The sequence below is a fragment of the Cygnus atratus genome, chromosome 17 (assembly GCF_013377495.2).
Source record: "Cygnus atratus isolate AKBS03 ecotype Queensland, Australia chromosome 17, CAtr_DNAZoo_HiC_assembly, whole genome shotgun sequence".
NCBI classification, from domain to species: Eukaryota; Metazoa; Chordata; class Aves; order Anseriformes; family Anatidae; genus Cygnus; species Cygnus atratus.
Genome location: NC_066378.1, coordinates 3,901,929 through 3,928,602, shown reverse-complemented (window position 1 = coordinate 3,928,602; position 26,674 = coordinate 3,901,929). Strand labels below are relative to the sequence as shown.

At 43.1% G+C, this 26,674-nt stretch overlaps 2 protein-coding genes across 4 annotated transcripts in view; one reads left to right on the top strand and one right to left on the bottom strand.

The window, feature by feature from the left end:
- The window catches only part of CIT (citron rho-interacting serine/threonine kinase), a 74,630-nt gene extending 64,027 nt beyond the window's left edge, over positions 1-10,603 (top strand). For 2 of the 3 annotated variants that reach the window (XM_035556789.2, XM_035556788.2), the window contains exons 39-47: positions 355-494; positions 1,348-1,440; positions 3,742-3,850; positions 3,975-4,103; positions 4,833-4,913; positions 5,528-5,606; positions 5,722-5,901; positions 6,740-7,043; positions 7,542-9,974. In XM_035556789.2, the coding sequence (XP_035412682.1) occupies positions 355-494; positions 1,348-1,440; positions 3,742-3,850; positions 3,975-4,103; positions 4,833-4,913; positions 5,528-5,606; positions 5,722-5,901; positions 6,740-7,043; positions 7,542-7,565 (1,139 nt within the window). In that variant the 3' untranslated portion in view covers positions 7,566-9,974. Of the gene's footprint in view, positions 1-354; positions 495-1,347; positions 1,441-3,741; positions 3,851-3,974; positions 4,104-4,832; positions 4,914-5,527; positions 5,607-5,721; positions 5,902-6,709; positions 7,044-7,541 lie in introns of all 3 variants that reach the window. The other variant, XM_035556787.2, reaches the window with a different exon arrangement.
- Positions 10,604-12,405: 1,802 nt separating this feature from the next.
- Positions 12,406-21,091, bottom strand: PRKAB1 (protein kinase AMP-activated non-catalytic subunit beta 1). The gene is made up of 9 exons (XM_035556790.2): positions 21,022-21,091; positions 20,737-20,789; positions 19,723-19,897; positions 18,719-18,885; positions 17,201-17,294; positions 16,093-16,207; positions 14,682-14,815; positions 14,126-14,194; positions 12,406-14,043 (listed from the first exon to the last, which is right to left on the bottom strand). The coding sequence occupies exons 3-9, from the start codon at positions 19,885-19,887 to the stop codon at positions 13,966-13,968; spliced, it is 822 nt and encodes a 273-aa protein (XP_035412683.1). The 5' UTR covers positions 19,888-19,897; positions 20,737-20,789; positions 21,022-21,091; the 3' UTR covers positions 12,406-13,965.
- Positions 21,092-26,674: the final 5,583 nt, after the last annotated feature.

Sequence of the window (26,674 nt, the reverse complement as noted above, 5' to 3'; positions counted from 1 at the left end):
TTTAAGGAGTTCTAAAGAATAAAAAAAAAACTTCCTGGCTAATTTTGGGTAGTGTCCTAATGAGGTCATTATTAATGATGTTCTACCAGACCTTAGCAACACTAATAATCCATGGTTGTTATCCCTGTGGATTTACTGCTGGTTGTGTGGTGTGGTTTTTTTTTTTTTTTTTTTTTTTTTTAAGTTTTCTGTTTCACTTTTAATAAGAATTATATTAAATGAATTGTACATGGTACATTGTGGCTGTTACTGTGGTAACAGCCTGTAATGATAAGCTGCTGCTTAGGTAACAGAACAGACCTGTAGAGAACAGGGAGCTTTCCCTTGACAAAATGTAACCGCTTTTGTCTGCAGGAGAAGAAAGGGCTCTGTGTCTCGTGGATGTAAAAAAAGTGAAGCAATCGCTAGCCCAGTCTCACCTCCCAGCCCAGCCTGATATCTCACCAAATGTCTTTGAGGCTGTCAAAGGATGTCACCTTTTTGCTGCTGGCAAGGTAGGATAGAGTTCCCTCCTGCTCCCAGACCACTCTTTAGTCTATACCAAGTTTAATATTAATCAAATCAGAATCTTTATTTCACTGGCAACAAATCCAAAGTCTGTATTCCTGTTTTAAATCTTTTCCTTGAAATAAGACGAGTACAGATGGAAAAGAGACTGAGCTGGAGCCAATTTGGAGGATCTACTACAAATACAAATAAATTCAGTCAGGATGGCATGATGGTATATCCTGAACTTCTACATAATAAGAAATCCAGCAAAGCATAGCATGTCTCCTCACAGTTGACTTCAATTTTAAGATTTATACTTAGTGAAATTCATCCGCTATTTGTTCTTGAATGTCATGTAACAGTTTCCAGGTTAGCAAATTTATTTACGTGCTTGTGTCAGTTGATAACGTTTGATATTTCTGCTAATTCCCAGTTTCATTATGGAACATCTAGCCACAGTAAAAAATAAAAATAAAAAAATCATCTCATTAACAATTAATTCTGCAGACTACTTTGATAACAAATGAAACATCATTCAGTTCAAAGAGATGTTTAAGATAACAGCTTGAGGGGGTAAAATTAAACCTAACTTTTGTCAGTTTTATTCCTTTTAATGAAACATTTTTCTGTGGAGAAACTTCTGATTTTTATTAACTTTTTTCAAGTATAAAAGAAATGATAGCAGCAGTTCGAATTTACATTCTGAGTTTGAAGAGGCTTTTCATTATTTCACCTATACTACCTTACTACTCTGCAAACTTCTTTTTGTGTTGAGAGAAATTTGGATCTGTTCCATACACTCAGCATTAGAATTTACTCCATTACCACCCTAAACTTTGCCTGTAAACTTCCCTACAGGTCGAGAATGGTCTTTGTATCTGTGCAGCCATGCCCAATAAAGTGGTTGTTCTGCGATATAACGAGAGCTTGAACAAGTTCTGCATCAGAAAGGTAAGCTTAGTAATGCTCTTCAGTAGCTAAGGCAATTGACACCCTGCACTAAGACTTTGCTTTGCTCTGGAGTGAACACCTTAAACTTTTTGTGTATCCATAAGGACATTTGCTTTCCAGCTAAAATGATAGCAAACTGCAATGTGCACAGACTAAAAAGAAAGCAGGCAGCAAGTTCCTACACCAAGGGTTGGCATATTTGGAGAGATGCAGAACAGGGAATTGGGATTTTTTGAGATACCGGACACAGCTGTAATTGTACCCCTGCTTATTTACCCAAGAAAGGCTTTCTTCTTAGTTATCCAGCAGTGTTCTTTCACCTTTATTCCCTTTGGAGAAATCCTCAACAAATGACCTCTCTTCTTTGCAATTAAAGAAGCAATAGGTATCTGAATTTGTTTACTGTTCTGAGGGAAATCAAAGTGTATTTGGTATTATCCCATCACAGGACAGGCAGCTGTTTGCTATACTTGCCCTGATACACGCATCCTTTCTTCTGGCCAGCCAACAAGGCAGTAAGATACAGACCTTACACAGCTGTGTGTACACCTCCTGTGCGTGGAAGCATGTCTGCCTGCACCACTGGTACTGCATGGTACTGGCACACGTATTGCTTCATTCTGCTAAGCGTGGATATGAAAAGCAGATCCACTGCAACTCCTTCAGACCGCCAGCTGCAGGCACACATTCTTTGCGCTGGCCTCCTGTGAAGTTAAGATACATTTGTTGGAGAAGATCTTGGCACAGACAACGAGGATAACAGCAAACTTGGAATGTGTACAAGCTTTGTAGCGGATATCAAGTCCTGCTCACAATGGAGTATGAGCTGACAGGAAACTCTGAAGATGCACAGCCACCACTCTGCTAGTGCTGCCATTCAGCTTCTCCATGGTGCGGAGTGCCTTGACAAGGGCTTACAGAAAGAATGTGCAAAGGCGTGCTTTAGAAGACAGGTTTTCCTTATCTTCACTGATCCAGACAACCTAATTTAGATCCTAACAAGATGGCAGCAAGCCCAGAATATGCTCTTCTGTGCTGCCAACTAAATTTCCAGATAAAGTAGGGTAAACAATAGACAGTAGAGATCAAAGAAGTCTAGATCAAATCCATGACTCTGGAGACAAATATTTGAAGTGATCTTTACAGCTTAGGATGGAGGCAAATCAAACTGATTGCTATAGGGTTTCATGGTAAAATGGTGGGCTGGAATGTACAGATGTTAGAACGTCCTAATTTATAACCACATCAGTTCTGTGATCCAATGAAATCCCAATGAATGTGGCAGTAGCCACACTTTATTGTAGAAAAGAGAACGGCAACTTTCATGAAGGGATTCTGTTTTCTGAGACCTTTCCATCAGGGACTGTTATGGATTAATTGAAGCAGCTTGGGGAGCAAATGTGGGTTATGCAAGGAGCCTTATCCTCAGAAGATCTTAAAGTCTGTGTTGTCAGTCTAGCCTGCAGAGCTTTTCTAGGTATTCAGTCATAATGCAAATCTTGGTGGACAATGTACTGTGTTACTTTGCACAAGGAAGGAAGGAAGACTGTGTATGTTTGTCGTTGTCATCTTTAATGAGCCATTGAGCTAATTTCTTAGTCACGTTCACAGCAGAGATGCATTAGTGAGCTGATTCTTTCTGTTGGGCAAATCACAGTGGTGGGCATGACTACTGACAAGAGTTTTGTTCCTTGTGTTGTAAGAGTTTGGGACTTGATTGGGTCAATCCTACTGCAGTTGTCTTAGGATCTTCTGTCTGCCTTTCTAGCAGCTGCTCTGAATCTTAGCGACTTCCAGGCTAGGAAGTGATTGTTTTAGCACAGCTATTCAGGAGTTGGGGCAAATTTAACTGATATACTTCACAGTGACATCTCTCTGATTGAACTCTTAACTGCTCAGTCCTGCTCATACGTCATCTCCAGACACACTGTTCAGATGTGCAGTTGTCGGTGTGGCTGTGGTCTGCTATAAATAAGCAGTCTGCTGCTACAGAAAACTGAGCTACACAGCAGAATGTCTTCCAGGATGGTGCATCTTCAAGAAAGGAAGAGTTTCTCAGTAAGGTTAGCACCCAGAGTTGAGCTGACCTACAATTCTATATTCAAGCAAATGTCACTTGCAACAAAATAAAAACATTTCCTTCTAACCATTACTTTTCCATGTTTTTGAGAGATGGTTAATGACTTTGGGGTTGCTGACTGTCTGTTTTATAAGTGTAGCAATGTATAATCTTCCAGAATAATTAATAGCTGTAAAGAATTACAGGGAACTAATATTGGCCTATACTTTCCTCTTTTCCAGGAGATTGAAACCTCAGAGCCTTGCAGCTGCATACATTTGACCACTTACAGCATCATCATTGGAACCAACAAATTCTATGAAATTGAGATGAAACAGTATACGCTGGAGGGTAGGAGGCATTTCCTAAGGAATGCACCAAATGGCTCCACAGATTCTTTTGGTGGAGATGGAAGTACTGCTTTGGGGGGGAAAAAAGGGTGCTGATCAAGCTGGTTGTCCCATTCTCTTTGCAGAGTTTCTGGATAAAAATGATCATACTTTGGCCTCTGCTGTGTTTGCTGCATCCACCAACAGTTTCCCAGTCAGTATCATCCAGGTGAACCCAACGGGGCAGAGGGAGGAATATCTGCTGTGTTTCCATGGTAAGTGTGTTGTATGATTGTACTACACCTGCTCTTGGTTTGTGAACTGTCAGAAGGTACTGTTGGAATAGAAAGCTGAACAGTTTACTTCCCGTGATTTAAACAGTAAGATGCACAGGATGCTGGTGCTACAATAACCATTCCTGATCCAGTCTGCTGAAGCACTTTTGATCAGCTTGATTCTGACTTAAAAGTGCTCTGTGCCTGTGGATCAGTTACCACAAATAGTCTTCTGTGCCCAAAAAAGAAGGGATTGTAGTCAGTGTTCAGTGCAGACAGGTGTTTGATCAGCCTGATAAAACATTAGGGGGTTTTCAAACTTTGGAATTCTTGTCTGGTTTCCATATATATACATGAGACCTTTTTAATTTTCTTGTGCTGATAAAAAGAGGGTGCGTTGTTTTTTCATATAGCTGCTTTTATTGGCTCTCTAGGATAGTGTCCTGGAAATGCACAGGAAGTCTTCAAAAGCCCAGTAGTAGCAATTCTGAGCGAGTTACAGTAGGAGTTTCATAGTTTTCCCAGCTGTAAAAACAGATGAAATAATGACGTTACCTTAATTGGTATAAACAGATCTAGAAGTTAAGTACCTTTTGGTACTGCAAGTTCTCCTAAATCTAGACAATGCAATGTCAAGGCACTGTAGGACATGCAAGACAGTGAGCACCTTCTCACTGTGAGTCAATACCCAGACACTTGCTTATGACATAACACTACTTTTCTTGGCAGAATTCGGGGTCTTTGTGGATTCCTATGGAAGACGCAGTAGGACGGATGACCTGAAATGGAATCGCTTGCCTTTAGCTTTTGGTAGGTGTAGAGGGACATTCGCTGGGATTATGGACGTTACTGAAACAAGAAAACGCTCCCATGGGAAAGGCATTCTGCACCCTCAGCAGTTCTCTTTCTTCTTCCCTCTTCCAGTGCTCCCAGAAGCTATGGAAATTTTTAAGATTGTTATAAATCCTAATGGCAGACCACCTGAGGTGTAAACAATTAGGGAAAAGTAAACCTAAGTTATGTATTTCCTTAATGTTCCTAGTCTGACAGTGACTAAACTGGCTAGTGGAATTTTTAATGATGCTTGAAAGTTTCTGAAATAGTCAAGAATGTATCATTCCAGTGCGGATCCTTCAGGCCTTTCGCTCTACCTAATGGATTTTGTGCAGTTAATAGCGCACTTTAATGCCTAATTCATAATACTTCAGTTAGTAAAATTGTTGGGATGCAGGTAGTTTCAGAGCAATTCTCTAAGCTTCTATCTCTCTATTTAGTAGTATTGTCTGTTGTATTACAGGAAACCTAGTTTTCCTGTTTTTTCTCCAGTGGGCTGCAGAGTTCTGTTGTGTTCACTGATGCTTTTTAGAAGTTTCTAATAGAGAATTTTACATTGTGCTTTACTTGTTTCTGTGATGTTCCTTCAGCCTACAGGGAGCCCTATCTCTTTGTGACCCACTTCAATTCCCTTGAAGTGATAGAGATTCAGGCACGAGCTTCTCTAGGGTAAGTAGTTCTTTTTTTCATTATTTTGAACAGTATGTGCTGAAGAATATGTGTACTTCCCAGGAAAATGTGCAGAGTTGTCATCGTAAAGACTTCTTCCTGCAATTTTACCCAGAACTCCTGCACGAGCCCACTTGGAGATACCAAATCCACGGTACCTAGGGCCTGCAATTTCATCTGGAGCTATCTACTTGGCCTCCTCCTACCAAGACAAATTAAGAGTGATTTGCTGTAAGGGCAATCTGGTGAAGGAGACCAACAATGAGCATCACAGAGGATCTTCTGCTACACGCAGGTATGAAAAAGTCAGTGTGTTACAGTCCTTGTGTAAGCAAACTCAATCCAGAGGGCTTTTACCCCCAAATGTTCGGCCTCTTTCCATTCTTGGAGTTGTTGTAATTCTGGAATGGAACAAGGACTGGAGTCGCTTGTCTTTTAGAATCCAGAGCACTAAGAAACATTAACTCTGTAGGAGCATGCGGGTAATCTCTTCCACAAACCCAAGTAAAAGATATTTTGTGATCTTCAGCTGTTAATGTTGGTCCACTGCGACTTCAAAACTTGGTGACCTTAGATGATACTGATGTGATGCTAAAAATCGACTTTAAGAATCTTTAAATCAAGAGCCCCTTCCTCTTAAAAGAGCATGGATGTCTTAAGGAGACAGTGTTCAGCAGAGCAGATACTTCAGCTAAGTGCATAAATACTGCGGTTGGTAGTGCTGCTGTGCATTGAAAGCTGTGGAACAGAGGCTTGTAGCTCACCTTAACTTGGCCTAGCATCCTGGAGCTAGTGACAAATTTTGTATGTGAAGATGAATACATCAAATTTTAGTGCACTTTTATATGGAAAATTATGCTACTTATGTACATAAAAACATGTAGTTTTGTGGCGTGTTACATGCACATGATTTACGTTAGCAATTTATTAAGGCACCCTACCAGTGTCGCTAATGTAAGGAGTGCTCAGCTATCAAAGCTTCTTTGCACTTTTCAGCTTGGCCTAGGGAGGTGTGATGATTTTTCACATAAACACTGCTGGCTGTTAGGATAAAGCTTTATTTTTGCTAAAAGAAAATTTAACGTGAGGTTTTTGTTGCTCAGCTGTTCGCGTCCATTATTTTTGAATGACAGTAGCCCTAACAAGAGAGGTCCGCCCACATACAACGAGCACATAACCAAGCGGGTTGCATCAAGCCCAGGACCACCAGAAGGTCCAAGCCACCCTCGAGAACCAAGCACACCACATCGGTACCGTGAGGGAAGGACAGAGCTGCGGAGGGACAAGTCACCTGGGCGACCACTGGAGAGGGAGAAATCTCCAGGCCGGCTTCTGAGCACCCGCAGAGAAAGGTCCCCTGGAAGACTGTTTGATGAGAGCAGCCGAGGACGAATGCCCGTGAGTGGTGCCAGAACTCCTCTTGCTCAAGTCAACAAGGTAAGTCGGGAGCTTGGAAACTTCTCTGTTCTTGTGAAAAGACATGGACTTCAGAAGGGCTGGTGACTGTAAAGTATAAGAGCAAATCAAATCTCACCCCACTTCATTTCTGTCAAAACATAGCACACACAAGTTGTGCAGCTCGCTGGCCCTGTGAACACCCTCCTGTGTGCTAGTTCTGTAATTGCAAAAGCAGCTTGGCCCTTGAACAGGCTAAAGTCCTTCAGATGTGAAAGTGCAGGTGCATTTACTAACATAAATTGAGTTACTGAGGACTTGAGGGGGAGGTCATTTCTGGAGAAAGGAATGCGGGAGCCTGCTGTGATCAGGGTGGCGCTGATACTTGCTGTTGTCAGTGGTTTAAGAATGATGCCACCTAGAAGCAAGTAGGCATGCAGCACTTGTTCAGCAGTAGTTAGCTGATGTACTGCTTCTGGCACCTGTGCATATATGAGAAAAATATGTGCAACGTTAACTGTCATTTTATTTCCCTGCCAGGTCTGGGACCAGTCTTCAGTGTAAGTCTCAGCTAGACAAAGTTATTCATCTTGACCTGCAGGAAAAAAAAAAAAAAAGAAAAAAGGAAATATACTGAGTATATGCACTCCATGTCTGCTGCCCAGTTACCAAACAGCATTTCTGGGCCAAAGCTAGCTCCGCATCAGGAGATGTGACACTTCTGAAGATTGTTCGCATCTCAGTTAATTTCTCTGCACTTTCCTGCACTCCTGTTTTTGCACTTTGTACTACTGTTACTCTTTCAAGCAGTTCATGAACTTTTTGTATTCACTTTAGTCCCTAGTGCTTCATCAAGGAAATTAAATGGGACTAGAGTCCCACCCCAGATCTTCAATGTGGTTAGCACCCCTTACCAGATAATTGATCATAGTTCTGAGATGTGCTGGGAATTCCTGGTGGCCTGGAAACAGAAGGGCCAAGGTCGTTCAATAGAAGGTGTGATTGGATATTCTTTACAGAACACAAAAAAATTACTTTTGTAGTCTGTTCACCTGCCACTTCTGAGAGTTATTTTGTTCTCACTAAACTTGCTCTAGAGCAGCTCTGGGGAGGGAAGAACCCCGCTTTGTGATCCCATGTGCCCTACCCCAAGACAAAGTGCATTATCTATAAGCTACTGGGGTGTTAAGACTTTATCCAGGTCTTCTGCATGACAGTTCACTGCATGCTGCTGCACCATCACTGGCTGCTCTCTCCTTTTAGGTTGCTTTGCTGAGTAGTGTATTGTACCTCACTTGTAAATTAACTGAAACCTCTAGATTACGCTGCAAAATAATCGTTAATTACTCTGGAAATTTGGCAATGAAGAGTTAACAAGCCTTATTCTATGACAAGAATTAGTCACAGTTGTGTTCTCCTCTCAGCATTAAACGTAGTCCTTTCAGAAATTACACCACAGCCCCATCTCAAAGCCCACGAGGAGCCCACGTTCCCCAGGGAGAGGAGCAGCCCAGAGCTGGCTCATCCCTGTGAGCTGTAACTTGCCGTACAATAAGCACCAAATGTCACGGCACAAGAGGATACTCACAATGAACAGCTTTAGCGGTTACTGAACACACCTTCGCCTTCGCTTCCGCGTATCTAACCTCGAGCCATTTATTGCTTTCTATTCTCTTTTGCTGTGAACATGAAGCAGAGAGCAAAAGATTTTCAAAGCAGATTTTTGACCATTCAGTCTGCAATAGCAACATTCGAAGTGAACAACCATGTTCTTTACAACTGGAAAGAGCAAAACTGCATCCAATCTTCCCTTGGCCACACTCTTAAACTTCTGCTAGTCCCTTGCAAGCCCGTGCTAACCTGTTCTAAAAATCCCTAAGAAGTCAAATGCCTTGTCAGTGTCCTTTGGCAGGTTTCATGAATATTGTATTCTGTTCTCTTGTCTGTTGGGTTATTTTAGGTCAGATGATATGGCAGGAAACTTGCTGAAAGTTTTGTCTTCTGGTCTGAATATTTTGAAAGGTCACTGAGATCAGTCTTTAAATCTTTGCATCTCATGGAAGATCTTCAAGACCTCAGAAATGGGCTTGTTGAGTCCTGAAAGTGTATATCTTGTGTCTTGTTCGTGAAATGCTTCCTGCTATAGAAATAGCTCAAAGGACTGTACATATTTACAAGAAACTTTATATTCGTAACAAAAGGGAATTGAATTGGTTTCTACTTTTTTATTGTAAACTGTGTTTTTCAACACTAGCTTTTTTGTTTTAATGGTGGTTGTGGACAGCCATCTTCAGACACTGGAGGGGCCTCAGCTTAATCCTCCTAGCTCCCATGAAGAAATATTGTAACATTAAATTGCAACTGAAGCTTGTTAGCATAAATGAGGTTTTAGGTATCTAAAAGTACAGGAATTTTCTTCATTACCTTTTTATTATTGATAAGGGAGGGAACTAGAGGGACAGTTCAAAGCTCCATCTGGAAAGTATTGAACTTTGTTGTTGAACAATAACCAAATAAAACAAATAACTATCTTGACTGGCATGGTGAAATGAACGCTTCCTTCTACACAGAGAAACCCGTAGCCATCCTAATACTGCACCCAGCATTTGAGGCTGTGTAATCTATAGGCGTCAGAGCTTACCAAAGAGCTAACCGTGACTATTTAGCATTTTAATAGTCGTTATGCCCTGAACTAGTAGCATAAGTGGCTTCACAAAGGCAAAGCATGTTCACATGAACTAAAACAGAGGGATCTCTCCAACTCTTTTACTCTAGCAGCAGTCAGCTGCGAACACCTACAGCTAAATTCTGCCCTCACGTACAAAACTAGTGATGTGGGTAGAGGTAAGACACGTGTGAGTATATGGGAAAAGAATGTGGCCCTGCTAAATGACCCGTGCATTTTGAGCTGGAAAAAAAACATCTTAATTAACAATAGTGTGATCTAATGACAGGTTTTGGGATTTATCCCAGCAGAGTACTGGTAGCAAAGGGGACAGATAGTTACTCATCCCACTGCTGTATTATGCTGGTGCTTTAAGGCCTAATAGCTGCAACTTTTTAAAAAAAGAAACATTCACAAATCTAATTCAGATTGAGTACAACCTGCAGAGTTGCTGTACATCTTAACTTACACCTGCTGGGAAAACTTGCTAGATCAGACTTAAATGTAAATACATCTATTTTTAACTGAACCAGTTTTTACAGGGTCTGAAGTATTCTTTCACAGGAAGAGGTTTTTAATATTCACACTGCTGCCTACAGTAACTTAATTTGTCCTCCTACTGTTCAGTGTTTTTGGTTTTGTGCACATAGCCGCCCCCTTACCCCCAATAAAGGGCTTGTTGGAGGGTGTGTGGGAGGGTTACTAATAGCTCCTATTACATTTTGGTCTACATGACATTCTTCATGAAAATGCTCTACATAAAAACCAAGCTGCTTGATTTATCTATTGTGCCTACTATCTGATGTATATGATGAAATGCTAACTTGTTAAATGTTCCTTTATTTCTATTTTACTGTGCACAAAGAATACTTATTTAAAGCTCATTGTTGCAGTCCTATGATGCATGATCAGAATTGTAACAAAGCTAAAATAATCCAGAAACTGGTGGAGTAAAAAAATTACTTATTGAGCCTTTTGATTATCAAGAACCCTGCACAAATCCACTTCAGCACAACCACCCCATGTCATGCTGAAATTTAGGGGGGTGGGGGAAGGGAGTTCCTGTTATTTATAGAATGTAATGGCTTACTCCAGAGTCCCAGAATGAAAGTAACAAAAGGCTCTGCATCTACCTTAAAAAAAAAAAGTGTTCTCCTAGCAACAGCCAAGAATAAACATAACAGCACAGACTGTGAGAGGTGGGTGGGGAATGTAAGCGAGCTAATAAATCCAACACTTCATCCAGCTTTTGCCTTTAGAGGGATTTGATTCATCCCATTATAATAAGGGACTGCATGTGTGATCAGCTAATTCATTCACCTCTCAGGCAGACAACTACCCCCCTCCCCACCTTCAAAGAGATCACCCCGCCACCACTTACCTCTGCTGTCAGCCCTCGGGCCTGAGTCCTCAGTCCTCCTGCTGAGGAGGAAGGGATTTTGGGGGGCTGAGGTGTGGCAGGGGCTCACCTGGAGGAAGGCTGTGGCTCCTGGGAGATGTTCGGTGAAGCCACAGGTGCTGGAGGACACCACGTTGCCACCCTCTTCCTTGTGGTTGGGAGGGAGCCCCCCCCGCCACTGGCCCCCAGCCTTTGGGTGGCTGTGCTCACCCATCCAGAACAAGCACAGATGGACGTGTTCACAGAGTAATTGCACTTGCAAGCCCCCAGTGGGCTGGGCTGGGTTGCTTGCTTGGTCAAAAAAAAACAAAACACCTGGGGCCCTTCACCCTGGGTTCTGAAGGGCACAAGCAAAGCTTTTTTTTTTTTTGGGGGGGGGGGGAGGGTGTGTAGGGGGGAGGCAATAAAATGGTGCCAGGTGCACCCCATGTACTAAGTACCCTTTGCCTTCTGAGAGCTTGTTATATTCTGCACATTTAAAAAAACAAAGCACAGTTTTCTATAAAATGTTTGGCTCTGTCCTGTCGTTCCATCATCTCAGCACTGATGAAAAGCCTGGAGTGAGTCATGCAGATATGTAATTAGAAAAAAAACAAAGGTTAGCAAGAACTAATGAAACCATGGCCATAAATACTGCTGTCTTGCATATGACAAAATGGCAGTTTTGACTGAGCTTACATTTCAACAAAAGGCGATCCTGTTAAAATTAGTTAACTGGAATTGTTTCAACCTGCTTGCCATTGCCCTTTGCTGTTCTTTCAATTTTTTATTTTTTTTTTTAAGCCCTGACCTAACTAGCTTGAGCTCCATGGCCCCTCTACACCCAGGCAGACTACACCTACAGCATATGCGTCTACCAGCTCCGCTCATGCAACCCCCAGCCTCTTCCCAGACTTAGTATTGTCTGATGCTAATAAACTTACATGCAGGCTGTCCCATTGCACAGCTGAAGCCAATGCTGTACCTGGTGTGCCTCTGACACCACAAACCCCAGCCCACCTGCATTACACACTGCCCAGGAGAAAGGCTCAGAACAACAAACGGTTTGCTTTAACAAAAACAGCAAGGGGTGGCTTAAGGCCAAGATCAAATTTTTTTTTTCTGACCTGATCACTGGGGCCTGTAACAAATACTCGGACTGTAAATGTTGCATCACAAATACATACTAACACATCTTTTAACAACTTAGTAACTGTGAATGACCAAGCTGCATCTCTGGACAAAAGCTTGCCCACTCCACTAAGGCATAAAACGCTAATCAGCTAATCACCACTTATAACAAGTAACGACTCAAAGAAGCTAAGGTCACCAGAAATGGGAAGGCTAATAACAGCACCATCCACTTTTCTTGAAAATGTTTTATTTGGTTCTAAAGAGGCTGAAAACAAAAGCAATTCCGTATTTCAGAATACTAAATACCATCCATAGCACAGAATGAAGAAAGTTTTCCAAGAAAACCATTGCACTAGACCCAGATCTACTGAGCGACTCAGAATATTGCAACAAGGCTAATGAACAGAGAGGAGGATGGCAAGCCACCCTCCACTGTGGTTCCACTGAATGCTGGCTGCTGCGGCTTTTGTCCCCCCTGCTTTGTTCCACGTGCTCTTTCCCCCAGTGGGACTGGGGCTGCTTGTCATTGGCACAGGCACTCAGGCACCAGCCCTGAACAGGAACAGACCCAGCAGGTCAGCTCCTGGGATGGGTTCTCCAGGCAGGCCCGAGGCACGCGAGCAGGCAGTTTTGCATTAGTGTTACATTTATTTGGGGATTAAACAGGCTGTAAATACCACATACAGGCAACCTGGCATTACTATAATCACTGAGAAAATAGAATAAAATCTGCAGCAATTACCACAGCCCTGGCTTTAGAAGTACCAGGGATTTTATACCTGTGGTCAGTGCTGCTGACAAGGAGGCCCAGCGCCAGCCCTGGGCACAGGAGGTGCAATGCTGCTGCATCCAGCATTATTACAGCCACTCACAGCAGGAGTTTGGCCACTTGGATGCAGGTACCTTACAGTCACCTTTGAGTTGGCTGACAGCAGCTGTTACTGAAGAACTAATCCCTGAATGGAATATCCTGATTTCATTACAGCTACCTAACCCAGCTTGAGGAATTTATCAGACAGCAAGGGAAAGTGGTTGCAAAAGCAGATTACTACAAGACACATTTATGATTTACAGAAAAACCCAGCCAGTAAAAACAACTGAAACTGCTTCAATTACAGAAATTCCACAGGGGAAAAGTTATATTTCAGTTCTCATGAAGAGAAAAACTACAGAGCTATTCACAGTAGAAAGAGAGCACCCCAATCTACTGTAAAATAAAAATGAACGCGCAGGTGATTGTGTCAATGATTTTGCCTAGAAAAGACGCTACAAAATAATTATCACTCCTCACCCTTATTTCAGCCATACAAGTGTGAAACCTGCTACTGAAATAATTGTGACTTTGATGCACATAAGTTATGAAAGCAGTCATGGGCTTGCTTTTGCTGATGTTGAGCTCAGATAAGATTCCACGAGAATCCTGAACTCTCTAGACTTTGGGCTGGCTTGTTTATTTCTTATAGTCTGGCTCTCTGAAGGTCCTTAATCTGTTGCTGCCCTTACATTTCTCAGCCTTATTGAATCAGTGTGTTTTTTAACTGAAGTGACAACGGACAGTGACACCTTTGCCATCAGTCTCGTTGCCATGGAGCTGCCGTCTCCAAGAACATCCAAGGTGGGACTGGGAAAATAAGGCAAATATAGGAGAACTTGGAAGTCTCAGAAACAATATGAATTTAGAGTTCATTTGCTACAGCACAGAGCAGGAATACATTTGGTAAGAGAAGCATATTTTTTTTCTGAGACTGCACTGGCCCAGAATACTTGGTCACAAAGTACTACGATGTTCATATTGGCTTGTACAGCAAAGTAGTCACGTACTTCTTCTTGTAACGATGTGTAGCACTAAGCACCATCACTCCATCCTACAGGAGATTGAAAACAAGTGAGCATATTATATAGTTATCTAAAACCTGCTAGTGTGAAGTATGTGTCCTGGCCTCTCACCTTGATAGAAAGTGCATAGAGGTGGTTCAGCATGACATGGTTGGGTTCAGGGAGTAAAGCAGGATCACACTGGAAAAAAGAGAAAGTGAGACAGTGTGAAAATAACAGAACTCACAGCTTACTTGTCAGAGCTGATGGGTGATAAACACCATCTGCAACTAGCCACATGCTCAAATGCATCGTACTGCTTCTTGCACACAGTCCATCAAAAAAAAGCAGACAAAGTTTCAGAATGATACAAGATCCCTCCAGGGTGAAACCCTCTGAATCCTCACTGCCATCATGAAACAGATCTCAATTACTTCTTATGTGCTCCTGACATTTAAGTAGTGTTGCAGTAGGAAGATTAGGGTTTGGGGGCATAAAACAGCAATCCAGTTCTCTTAAGTCAAGTAGAAAGATACGTTGCTTCAGATGGATCCACCTGGTCTTAATATAATATGAAACTTACAAACATGGCAACCACTGTAAGGCTTTTCCTTCAGTCTTCCAGATTTTTCCCTGTCCATTCACACCCTTAAGGCCCTTATTCAGAAAAACAGACTGATGTACTTACAGAAATGCCTGTGTCCTTATTCAGGATGACCTGCAGCAGGTGTGGAGGAAGAATGGGTGGAGATTTAAAGCGTTCCTCTGCCTTACAAACATAGGGCTCCTGGTGGTAAGGTCCTGGAGGTGAACTCGACAACTCTGCCAAAGAGATGTTAAATATTTACTCTTAAAATAGCCTGTAAGAATATCTGCTCATTACAGGTATGAAGTGGATTCGCACATCCAGGAACACGTGACCAAAATAAATCAATGGCATGTAAATACATGAGCTGCAGCAGTTGATGCAATAAAACAGGATTGGTCACTGCCCAAGATGTGACTTAAGATGGCCAAAACCTGTCTGCTTTGAGACTAGCTGTGCAGATTTGGGCGGCTGAGTTCTAAGCGCCTACTGCACTCCAGACCTTCACTGTCATCTCTGCCTGTCACTTCTGCATCAAACACTTAATATTAAGCATTGAGCCACAATGTTACCTGCAAGGGAAGTACCAAACACAAAGGAACGCACATGTAAAAGGTGTTACTGCAGTGCAGGGACAGCTTAATGGAAAGCGCTTTTCAGAATTTAAAGCAAAATAATGAAAGGTTTTTACAACACGTGGGTGGTGCAGGGGCACGGTAGGGCTTCAAGTACTAGAATCTCCTCCTGGATTCTTGTACCGCCCAACTCTCACAAATTACACTTTCTCCAAAAACGCTTTGTCCAGGGCAAAGTGGTATACAGCAAAAACAAGCCAAAGGCATCTTCTGCCTCAGGCCCAAAGGACAGATCTTCTGAACACTGAATAGAGTCACGGTCTCTATCCCTCCAAAGGTCTACAAAGGACAGCTGGCAAGGCTGATTTCAGAGATGATTAAGCTCAATCTTACCTCTCTTCTGTTATACTAGAACCTGAAACATCAGACTAAAATAACTTTTTCATAGTATTCTGATCTAAGATATGGATCACTTATACTAAACTGATAGGATATGAGATATTCCTCAGCCCATAGTAGCATTACTAAGATGTACCTAATTTCTGCCTCTTGACACACAACTTGTAACCTCCTCAGCCCATCTCCTTAGCAGAGCAAGATGTTACTAGGAACAATATAGGCTGTCAACATTGGTTCGATGTTGTAAGGTACAGACTGATGCACTACCGAGCATGCTAAAAACAGTCATTTCACATTTCACAGGCAAACAGCTATTAAGCACACATGACTTCCTCCTCAGTCAGATCTACTATGAGCTCTATTGCTCTGTCAGAGGTGTCTTCTTTTGTGCATTCCACATTCTTTCTTTGTGTCCAGAGGGCCTGACAAAAGGGGAGGTTAATCTATACTGGAGCTTTAACTCCAGACATAAAGGAAGACAGAAGTTTTAACAGCTCTAAGAAGTGTGATATAAAATTACTATTTTATACTGCTCATACCAGACATGTCTGAACATTTCTGGGAGTCCACCATCAAAGCATCGAATACTTCAAAGTCAGTTTTCTTCACCTGGATGATGTTGTTGACAGTACCTAGCTGGCTGGTTACTACTGGCTGGGAAGAAACAGGATACAGAAGTCAGAATAAAAAAGCTTGCAGGACTATTAGAATTCTCAAAACTATGCAATCAGCATTAACAAGAAAGAAGTATTTTGCTTTTTAAAATAGGCTGGTACCAGATAAGGTAGGATCTCACTAGTGCTCAGTGTTAGGTTAAGGGCCAGGTGCAGGATTTAGAACCAGACAGGGACTCATGTCAGTTGAACCTGCTAGGTCGACATGACTCTTGAGAGATTCTTTGGCTATAGACAAGGCAGGGATTAGGTTTGGGCTAAAGCTAACAGCGAGGACAGAAGGAGCTAGGCTTTACTTTTAGCTTCTGCAGGCCTTTCAGAGCCAGGCTGGTATCTGGTAAGGTTGGTATTGCAGGTGTACTGCTAAAGCTAGGACTAGAGTCCAGCGCAGAGGGTTCTAAGAACTAATTTTACTGTAAAGTAAATTCTGCAAGGTTTGCCAAAGCAGCAAGAAGACTGCAACCAGAAGTTGTGCATTAGTTCTGAAGCAGGTAGGGACTGCTGGGTGGGACAGGGTTAACACTCGTTTTATAGTGGAGGAAGAGGAAATGGGCCTGGTAAGTTTTGGCACAACTGGCACAATTACTGGATGATGGAAAGTTCTAGACCAGCAAGATCAACTTTCTGGCACAGACAGCAAGTGTAGCACAGGGGGATTTGGGCTGTCAGCAGTGCTATAGTGCTTTAAAAGATGATTTGCGACCAGACAAGGACAGCTCACAATCTCTTAAAAATGAAGACCCAAGAGACCTTGTCACCCATTTGTTACAAAATCTCCTGTCCTTTGAGGCTGTCAGTCTGATGCCACCACCTAGGCCAGCAGGGATCAGAACTATCTCAGCAGCTTAAACAATCCGTTTCTGTTAATAAATGCCTCCTCTCTGAAAAGACCAGCTACTGGTGCAGAAACCCCTCAGTTTCTCCTCTTCAGACGCCTCAATGATTAAATATAGCAAATTGAAGAAAGCATTACCTCTGAAGGATCGTGTGTCCACTGCCCATCGACAAAGAACTTGTATTGGTGCTCTCCCTCTGGCAGGTCCAGGATCGCTACAAAGTTGTTGTGACTGGAATTTAAAACAAACAATCTCTCCTAAAATGCTCTGAAAAGTGCATCAACATATTAACTATGACAAACATTGTAACACAGAATACAAATCTCCTTAATATGTGAAAACTTTAAAAGGCAACACCACGTTTAAGAGACTCTGATAAAATCTAAGGTAAATACTCAAACTAGAGTTAACGTTAATAATAATTTCTTCTGTGACAACACATTCAAAATTAACATCCACAGTCCTGAAATCCAGGAATTATTAGCACTGGGCTTTTTAAAAAGTCATTCTCACACCTTTGTGTTACTCGTTAGTATCCAAGACTTCATTTTATCTGCAAGTCTCCTGTTAAGGGAACAAGATCAGCTTACTTATATTGCCTTGTCTTTCCGTATTTGTCATCACATATTGCATTTCAGAAATGAAATGAATGAACAGCAACTGGAAGATGAAAGCAGCAACTCAGTACTTCTGAGGTATTTTGGGTTAGAATAGCTGCTGCGTAGCAATTTTCATACTGTCGTGCTATGAACTTCCTGATTCTTCAGGATTCTTTATAGGCATCTCAAAGAAGCTGAGAAACAGTTGATGCTATGTGAGCAATTCAAACAAGCCATGCAGTGCCAGTATTTCTCTTTACTTCTGTTCAAGTAAGCAGCACAATGAACTCTTCTACTTCAGCATATTTGATTCTGTAACACATATTTTATTCAGCCTTTAAAGAGGTTCAGATATCTCCTTCCCCACAGTATGTAACTTGACAAGAGATGAACCTGCTTTTTTCAGATTTTGTGAAGAACCGTTTTTGGCCTTCTTCCAGATTGATTTCACCATTTCCCATCTCCTAGGCTTTCTACTTAGAGAATGACTGCAATACTGCTACAGTACCCTTTTTTTCCATCCAATACCATTTATTTCATCAGGCCACCATGCTCCTCCCTCAAGTTTCCTAAGAGATTAAGACACTTCTGCAACAATTACAATGCAAGCAAACACCCACTGAGATGAGAAACTCCAGAAAATGGCAGGAGAGCAAACTGTCCCAAAGCTGGACAAAAACCAATCATATGACAAGAAAGTATATGTGCCATGAGAGACACTGCTTAAAAGAAGCCTCGTTTTACATACCCCAAGTCCATCCCAGACAGCAGACTCTGCGCAGCAAGAACTGTTTTGGGTCATTCAAACATAGCAAATGGAGAACAAACCTCTCCTTAAAATTGACACACAACCCAACCGTCATTCCCAGCCATTCAAAAGTCAAAAAATGAAGAGAAACTCAGATTCTTGCCAAGAGCTTCAGGAGAGAAGCAGCAAAGTGGTAAGCACTATACTGATCCATATCCAAGTGCTATACCAGTCAGCTGACTATCTTTCTCACTTCTCTAAGCTTTCCCAGTCCACAGGGAATATCATTGATCAAAGAAGCTTATTACCTCCTTGTCAAAGGAATTTTACTCCAGTTGTTGAAGGACCCAGATAAATAAACTTCTTTCCCTCCTCCAGTCCAGCGAAAGACTGTTGGTCGAGCTTGAGTAGGGGTTTTATCACTCACTTCCAGATCTTGTTGCCAAGCTAGGAATTCCTCTTTCTCCAGTGGAGCCTACAAGCACAACATTTTAATCAATATGAATTCCTTCTTGGCAGCCTTCGACAGCTGATATTTCACTACACATATTTTTGCACTTAGGCATGATTCTCTAAGGTATAAGTCTATATGTAGTTTTTGTCAGAAGAACATTAGAAAGTGGGCATTTCTAGATACTGTTCATTTGCAAGGATTTTGCAAAGCTGTTAAAGCTTTCCAAATTTACAGAAAGAGTGGAAGGCAAAATAACCCCCCTCCCTGAAGCCTAACTTAGGTTAAGAAGAGAGATAAAAGAAAGATAGTTAAGAAGAAATACACTTAAGTATTTAGATTGCACAAATGTGGTAGGCACAAAATTTGTAGTTGGATCCAGAAAGGTTACAAGTTGTTTACAGGATATGGCTTTGTACAACAGTAAAAATCTAACAGTGTAATTTATTGTTAGATATTCTCATGAAACACATTGCACAGCAAAAAGTTTCTACCAATCACCTAATAATGAGCAAAAAAGCAGTTAACAGATCTTTTAATATGGAAAATAATAAATTAAACATTGTGGGTGACTGCAAGAGCATTAAGGATTTGAAGGAATATGGGTCACTGTAGTTAGCTGGGCAAAAGCTGAGAGGTTTTTTTTATACAATTAATACTTGCTGAAAAACAAGACATTACACATTTTATCTGTTTGAATATCAATGGTATATCTTTCCTTAGTGTGGGAAACGAGGGAAGCAGTCAATTTTGTGTGTAAATTCGGTTACAGAATAACTGTAGGTTGCTAACAACTGTGTGGCATTACAGCTGGACAGGGTGCCCAAGCCAGTAATGTCAGAAGGCAAGAACCAGCCATACCTTCATTTCCTCTGAATGGAACAAGTCTGTGTCTTCAGGACTATCCATTAAGATTTTTGGTCTATCACCCTCTTTCGTACTGATGGCTCCTCCTGAGTTGTCACCTCGGGATGCTTTATGCCCATGACGCTCCAGTCCAGCTCGCTCGCTGCTTGTGTTCCCCATTTTTAAGGGCCTAAAACAGCAAAAAAAAAGCCAGATTGGCATATGTACTTTTGAAGCCAGAACACCATTAGGCAGGAAAGCAGGATCATCAGTAGTCCTGGGTTCTGAGCTGAAGTGTAAGAACCTCCATTAATCCAATGTACTAGCATCTCAGAACACTGACAGTAAATGACGACTTTTAACTACCCTTGAATTGTGTTACAATTCAATATCCTAATATCTCTGCAAGACTTGGCCACTCTAAAAGCTCAGCAGGCAGGTATCTGTCACTGCAGCACTCATATTCTGCCTTCGCAAGCTGAGTGCTTGTTCTGCCTTTTGAAACACCCATACATACAATGTTCTACTACATCAGTCAAAACATCAGCAGAACTTAACTGTCAGAGCGCTTCAAAAGCAGCCTGTTAAAAATGTGACTTCAGTAGAAAATAACAAGTTAGCTCTGGTGGCGACCTGCTGAAGGATCGTTACAGTAGCAGACTGGGCCTGGGAAAGCGGAGCCGGCATGGCCCCACTGATGAGGCTGCCTCCAGTCTCCACTCTTCTCTGGGACAACCAGGGCCCGCTGCACGGGCAGCACGACAAACCCTCCAGCTCCGGAGCCCAAGCCCTCCGACTGGAGCCTGTGCAGCCCCCCAGCAGGGAGAGGAGTGACAGTGGGTGCTCTCTGCCTCCTGCATGCACATAGCCCATCCTACTGAGAGGTTACAGATGTCTGCAGGGCAGTAACTTGGAGATGTCCCAGGGGGCCATGTGGAACCATGCAAACAGGGCCTTGTGCAGGATGCATGTAGGTACACAGGCCACTGCCCCCGTAGCCTCCCATTTCGGAGGGTGCCTGACTTTTACCTGCAGAGATCTCAGCTCAGTCCCACCCTGAAACCAGTCTCGGCGTGCCGGACCTGGAGAAGCAAACAAAACAGCAAAGAATTCATCCGGAGCGGTAAAAAAAAAACACGGGGGAGCGTGACCACGGCAACGGCCCCGTGCGGCAGGGCGCACGCCGCTGCTCCTTCAACGGCGCCGGGGGGGGGGGGGGAGCTGCCCCTGCCCGGGACCCCCCCACGCCCCCTGGGACAAGCGGCAGGGTCCCCCCGGCGCCCCCCGGCCCCCACAGAAGCCCCCTGCACCCACCGCCCTCCCGGTCCCGGCCCCGGCCCCGCCGCCCTCGCTTCCGCTTCCGCGTCCCCGCTGCCGCCCCGCGGAGCTGCCGGGCCCTGCAGGCCCCTGCCCCGGGCTCCCACAGACAGCTCCTGGCTCCTCTCCGGCCTCTTGGGGCTATTTTCCCCCCTCCAATCTCCACCACGGGGTTTTAGAGAGCCGGGGGGAGCGAGCCCTTGGGCCCTGATCTAGGGGAAAGGCGCTGCTGCTCCTGGTGAATCCGGAGCGAGAGCCGGCTGTGTGAACGCAACTGAAGGAGCATAAACCAACAGCACCCGGCTCTGCTTCCCACAGAGAAGGTCCTGAACTAATAAATGTTTTCCAAATTAAATTATACATGTGTATTTCTCTAATGTACTTCTCTAAGCATTTCCAATTGCACTATCTCCTTTACCCTTGGCTCTCCATCTGCTGCCGCTGTCTTTCTTCTACTTTTTTGACAGGCACGAAGCTGTGAGGGCTGTGAGTTCCCAGGTTGGTAGTTCTTGTCACAAGGGAATTGCTTTTGTTGGTGGTGCTGGTTTTTTTTTTTTGGTTTTTGGTTTGTTTTTCCTTACCCAGTCGATGCAACCTGCAAACAGATAGAAGGTTTGCTACCAAATCAGAGCGTATCTTCGTGGCATGCTGTTGTGTGGTGGGAAGAATTCTGCCGGGACAGACGGATTCACCATGTGCTGCCCTGAGTGCTGGCTCCTGCAGCATGTTTTGAGGAACAGCTGCTGCTAATTTGTCATTCATGGGTGGAATACCTCTGCACGGGACTGCCTGTCAGAGGGGCTGAGAGCGGAATGTGTGTGGGCAGCTCTTGCCCAGCTCCTGCAGAAGTTACACTGCTATAAAATGCAGCTGTTGTTATTTTGATATTTAACACAGCTTAGCACTCTTAAATTCATCATCTACAAACCTGATTGTTTTGTTTCCCCAGTTCTTTTTTGGCCGGCACTAACACACATGCCTCTGCCTGTGCTGGTTACATCTGCGGAGCTGGCTGCGGTGCAGGCTAGAGATACAACACATGCTGCTTTGTCCTACCCTCACTTGCCAGTGGGACCATCGCGATGACCCACACAATATCCAGCCATACTCGTTGCACGCAGAGGTACATTCCCATTAGGGCCCATTCTCTGCTTTGCAATGGTTTTTGTTATGTGTAATGAGCACAGACCAGTAATGAACTCTGGATAGGGACTGCTAATAGCTCATGAGGCTGTCATTAAGTGGTTTATGGTAGGTCCAAGCATCACTCAATTTAAAGTTTTGGTATTAAAATGTCGTGGCTCCTCCCTACACAGTGAGGAACCACCTCATGGGGTGCTACATGCCAAAACCTGTGGGAGTTACTGCGGACAGGACAGAGGCAATGGGCACAGGCTTCTCAGCCTCTTGATAACAGAGCTTCAATGTTGCTGCCTTCTCCTCCCTCTTACCCCATGACTGCTTTCTCCAACTGATTGTCCTCCCCCTCTGCCACAGCTGGGACAGGTGGGAGCAGCACAGTCCTGGAGGAATCAGCCTGTAACTTTTTGTTAAGTGCCTGGTCCCCATGAATTATGAGGGCTGGCTGTCTTTATACCACGAACAATGAGTCTTACATGGGTGGCTGCCCAGTAAATCATCACCCCACCTCCTCATGTGCATGTCTGTATGCGTGGTCCTCATAAGCACTGGAGTATTGTTTTCTCCTATCAGCTTGAGTGGGAGCCCAATTCCCTTACAGCTGTTCATAAAGGAGATGTGGGAAGTGAGAGATTAGCTGAAGACATGCCACGATGGCCTGGCAAAGATCATCTGCCCACTGATTTTCTGGAACACGGGAATTTTGCTCCTCCCTTTAATAGCATCTGTGATTTTTTGCTTCCTTCCACGCTCTGCAACCTGGAGGGCATAAAAACTCCCCTTCTTCCACTTCATCCAGGACATGTCTGTCTCCACATCCCAAAGGAAAACTAGGAAACACCTTTTCTACTCCTGCCCCTTTACATACCTGTCTTAACCTTCCTTTCGTTACTGCCAGATGGGGAACGGGTTCACATTCTTCCATCAAAACTTCTGTATTTCCTACATCACAAATGAGGTTTCCGGTTAACTTCCCTAGTGAGAATGTCAGAGGTGTCACTTGCTACTGAAATCATTTACTATGACAACTGTTGACAACTAACAAACTTTGGTCTTCTAAACTGACATTTTCGAGATGAAGGACTTTCACTGAGAAGAATCAGACAAAAAAACCTTTCTTGCCTCTAACACTAACTGTGAGCATAACTTTCAAGAAGGCTCTTAATCGCTTTTGCCTTTAGCTATTAGCTTTCCATCAGGCAAATGGAGATGACGCTAGGCTGAATGACTACTGCAAAATCTTTTAGTTAAATACAAATAAAGAACTGAAAATTATTTTGTTCTGGCAAATTCAGGACCCAGCTTGTGTTAACTACCCACATTTCCAGGAAACGAGTACTCATCTTAAGTAAACATTAAATTTAAACATCACACAAAACAAATACAAAATTACTTTGGTATTATTGATCACAATGACAATTTGAATACCCTAAGATTTATGGTTGTGTGCTCAGGAAAAGAGTGGTATTATGGAAATTGCATGGTGAATCACAAGGAGAGTTTAAATTGCAAATGACAGCTTCAAGGTAATAAAAAAAAATCAGGGGAAAATGTAACTTAATAATTTTAAATAAGAAATTCACTTGGAAAAAAAAAAGAGCTCAGCTCACTTTCAGATTTTCCATGACCCCATAAAACAATGAATGCTTTCTCAGGTGTCATGACTGTCCTATACCACTGCATATGGCAATGTGAGGTTCTAACAGGAAATGCTTGTAAAACACCTGCAAGATATTAGGAATTAGGTGGTCTCTGTGTTATTAATCATATCACTAGCCACACATAATGGTCAGCTCCTTCTTCCCTTACTCACATCTACCTTCTTTAATAAATATGAACTAGGCCTGGCCTATTAAAACTCACACAGAGCATCCTATACAGAAATTAATTTTAAGGGATTTTAGTTGTTGGCTCATAAAATTATGAGACTCAGCAGACTTTGTCAAAGTTCTAACAGTCATGACAGAGCACTTTCCGTGCAGTACCAGCTGAGGAGTCAAGTGAAGTGTCACCTTTACCACTGAGTCACTCTACCCTCTAAAGCTGTAACTTATCATCTGTCTTCATCAGATAACTCATTTTTGAAGAAAATAAGGGCCAAAAAAGAATGGAAATGATGTCAGGAGAGAACTGTATTATGGGTACATTTGTCTTTGATTAAATGGGGTGAAGACAATAGCCTTGTAGACTTGTAGGCACAAAAAGTCAAAGCTGAACTCCTGTGCTAGCCCTGGGGAAGGGATAGCACTCATCAGCATGTGCTCTAGGTCAAAATCCCAGTTTCCCTGTTTGGGTTATCTCCTGGAGTTAGTTAAAATCAAAAGGCAATTAAGCCCCCATCACACACTGGTTGAGATATAAGTGCATGAGTCTGCTACGGCTGACCGCTACCCCTCAAGCTGCTGTGCATCCTTTAATTTCAGTGAAGTGTCCCCTTCTCTTACCCCAGAGTAAGCGTTGAAAAAAGTGCAATGGCCAAAAGTCTCCAACTGTGCATCAGTCCAACTGTCCATCAGTTTAAAGTCCTGATGAATCTGTTGGTATCTGGCAAAGTTCGTTTTCCTTGACATGACACAAGCTTATTTAGCCAAAGAGACACAGCAGCAAGCTAAGTGGAAGCTCACTCAGCTCTGCAGCCTGATATGACAAAAACAGAAGAGCTATCCTCAGTCATGAGCTGGTAGATCAAATTCAGACATGACACAGACTGCATTAAAAAGGATATATGAGCAAGTGCTTCTCTTAGCTTCTGTGCCATAGAGACAAGTGAGTTAGTTGGTAGCAGCAGCAGAACTTACCCTGGAGCTCAAGACAGGAAAAATTAAACTGCAGAAACCTCCCCATTAAAATTCTTATTATAATCTTCCTTCTTACCCTGGGCTCCCAAGTTTGTTCTTACACCTTTATAGTGGCTGAGTGATCCGTCTCCTACCGCCCTCCTCCATTTAGGTCACTTCTGAATTTAGCCCATTTCGCCAGGTTGCCAGGGAGTGATGCAGAGGAAGTTGGGCGCCCTCCTTAAAGGCTCACTCACATTTCAGGAGTGCATGCCGTTGCTGTGCGTGCAGAACATGCCGTTGTGCTTGGGAAACGGAAAATCATGAGTGCACATAAAAAAATCACTTGTAGACAGACCACTGCATCCCATCGCAACTCCTCTACTCCAACACAGCAATGCTCTGAAGGTGTCAGAGACCTACTAGTTACAAATGAGGTAGGAGATGGGAAGATAGTAACAGAAAGCCAACTTTCAAATAGTGTTTCAGCCTGAAGGTACTGCCTATGAAAGACTCAGGGCTCAGTCTCAGAAGAGCTGTAGGTTAGGCAGACGCCACACAGACTGTCCTGCACTGCCCTTCCCCATGTGACTTTGCCTGGAGGTATCTTCTCCAAAGGCAGTGCAGGCCCCACATCTATTCAGCTTCCTCTTAGTTACCCCATCATCAGGAGTGAAGGTTTGGTGATATGGACCCTTCCCTCCATGAAACAACATTCTATAAAGGCCCCTGAATAGCCTTGAATAGTCAGGTTACCAGGATGTGGCATCACGTTGGCCCCAAATCAGCCCAGTGACTTTTTTTTGTATTTAAATCTCACTTACTTTGTGAAACCTAGTACTTCAAATGTATCCTCGTGTTTATATATGCATACACAGTGCACACAAAATACAAAATAACTTGGAAAATGACACAGTCTTTTCCCTACTGATGCAAATCAGGAATAAAATCCATCTTAAATAACTGACAGACAAAGACAGTGTCCAGATAGGGAAACGAGCCTACAGAGAGATGTGCACACACTGTCCCAGCAGAGGTATCTGGGCTGATTTTGAGAGTGACAGACACTGTGGCAGCAGTCAGATACAACCTGTCTCCAGGCTGAGAGGCAGAACACGGTTCATACTGTGAGCACATATCCATAGATATGGGTACAGAGGCAACAGCTTCTGGACACCTGAGGCACAGTGTTCATGAATTGTAGCTACAACCACATAAATTGAGGAGCCAGTGCTGATCCTCAAGTCAGAAGATGTGGACTCCTGGTTGTGCTTGCAGGGAGGCACCCTAAGAGTTTCATATTCTCCTCTTGATGTGATTTTTTTTTTTTTTTTTTGCTGTGCAATCTGATGAAACATACACCACATGCTGGCTGGCTGGCCCCCTTCATACAGCAGCAAAGAAACTCCTCTTATATTTAGAAGCCCTGTTCTAGGGTTACATATCAAGATACATACACACTGCTGTTTTGCAGAATGCAGCTGCCCTGTAAGAAGCGAAAGATGCTAATCTGATCCAGAAGCTGAGGCCAGCAATTTCAAGTTTCCATCTGTCTCTGCCTGTAATACATGCAGGAAAGAAAAGAGAGCTGGACTTCAGACATTAGTCGTGCCTTCAGCATGCAGGAAGACTGCAGAAAAAAATGGAAGCCTGGAGCAGATTTGTGAAAGGAAGACTCTGTTCTTTTCCCCAGGGCACAGACATGGAGTTGAAATACATTTTACTGTTTTTTT

Excerpts from the sequence above, each read along its gene's own strand:
- PRKAB1 (XM_035556790.2), bottom strand. The coding sequence starts at position 19,887 with ATGGGGAACACAAGCAGCGAGCGAGCTGGACTGGAGCGTCATGGGCAT. Across the intron at positions 14,816-16,092 it reads GAAATGTTCAGACATGTCTG|AGTTGTCGAGTTCACCTCCA; the intron begins GTATGAGCAGTA and ends TCTCTTTGGCAG. Across the intron at positions 14,195-14,681 it reads ATAAGGACACAGGCATTTCT|TGTGATCCTGCTTTACTCCC; the intron begins GTAAGTACATCA and ends TCTTTTTTCCAG.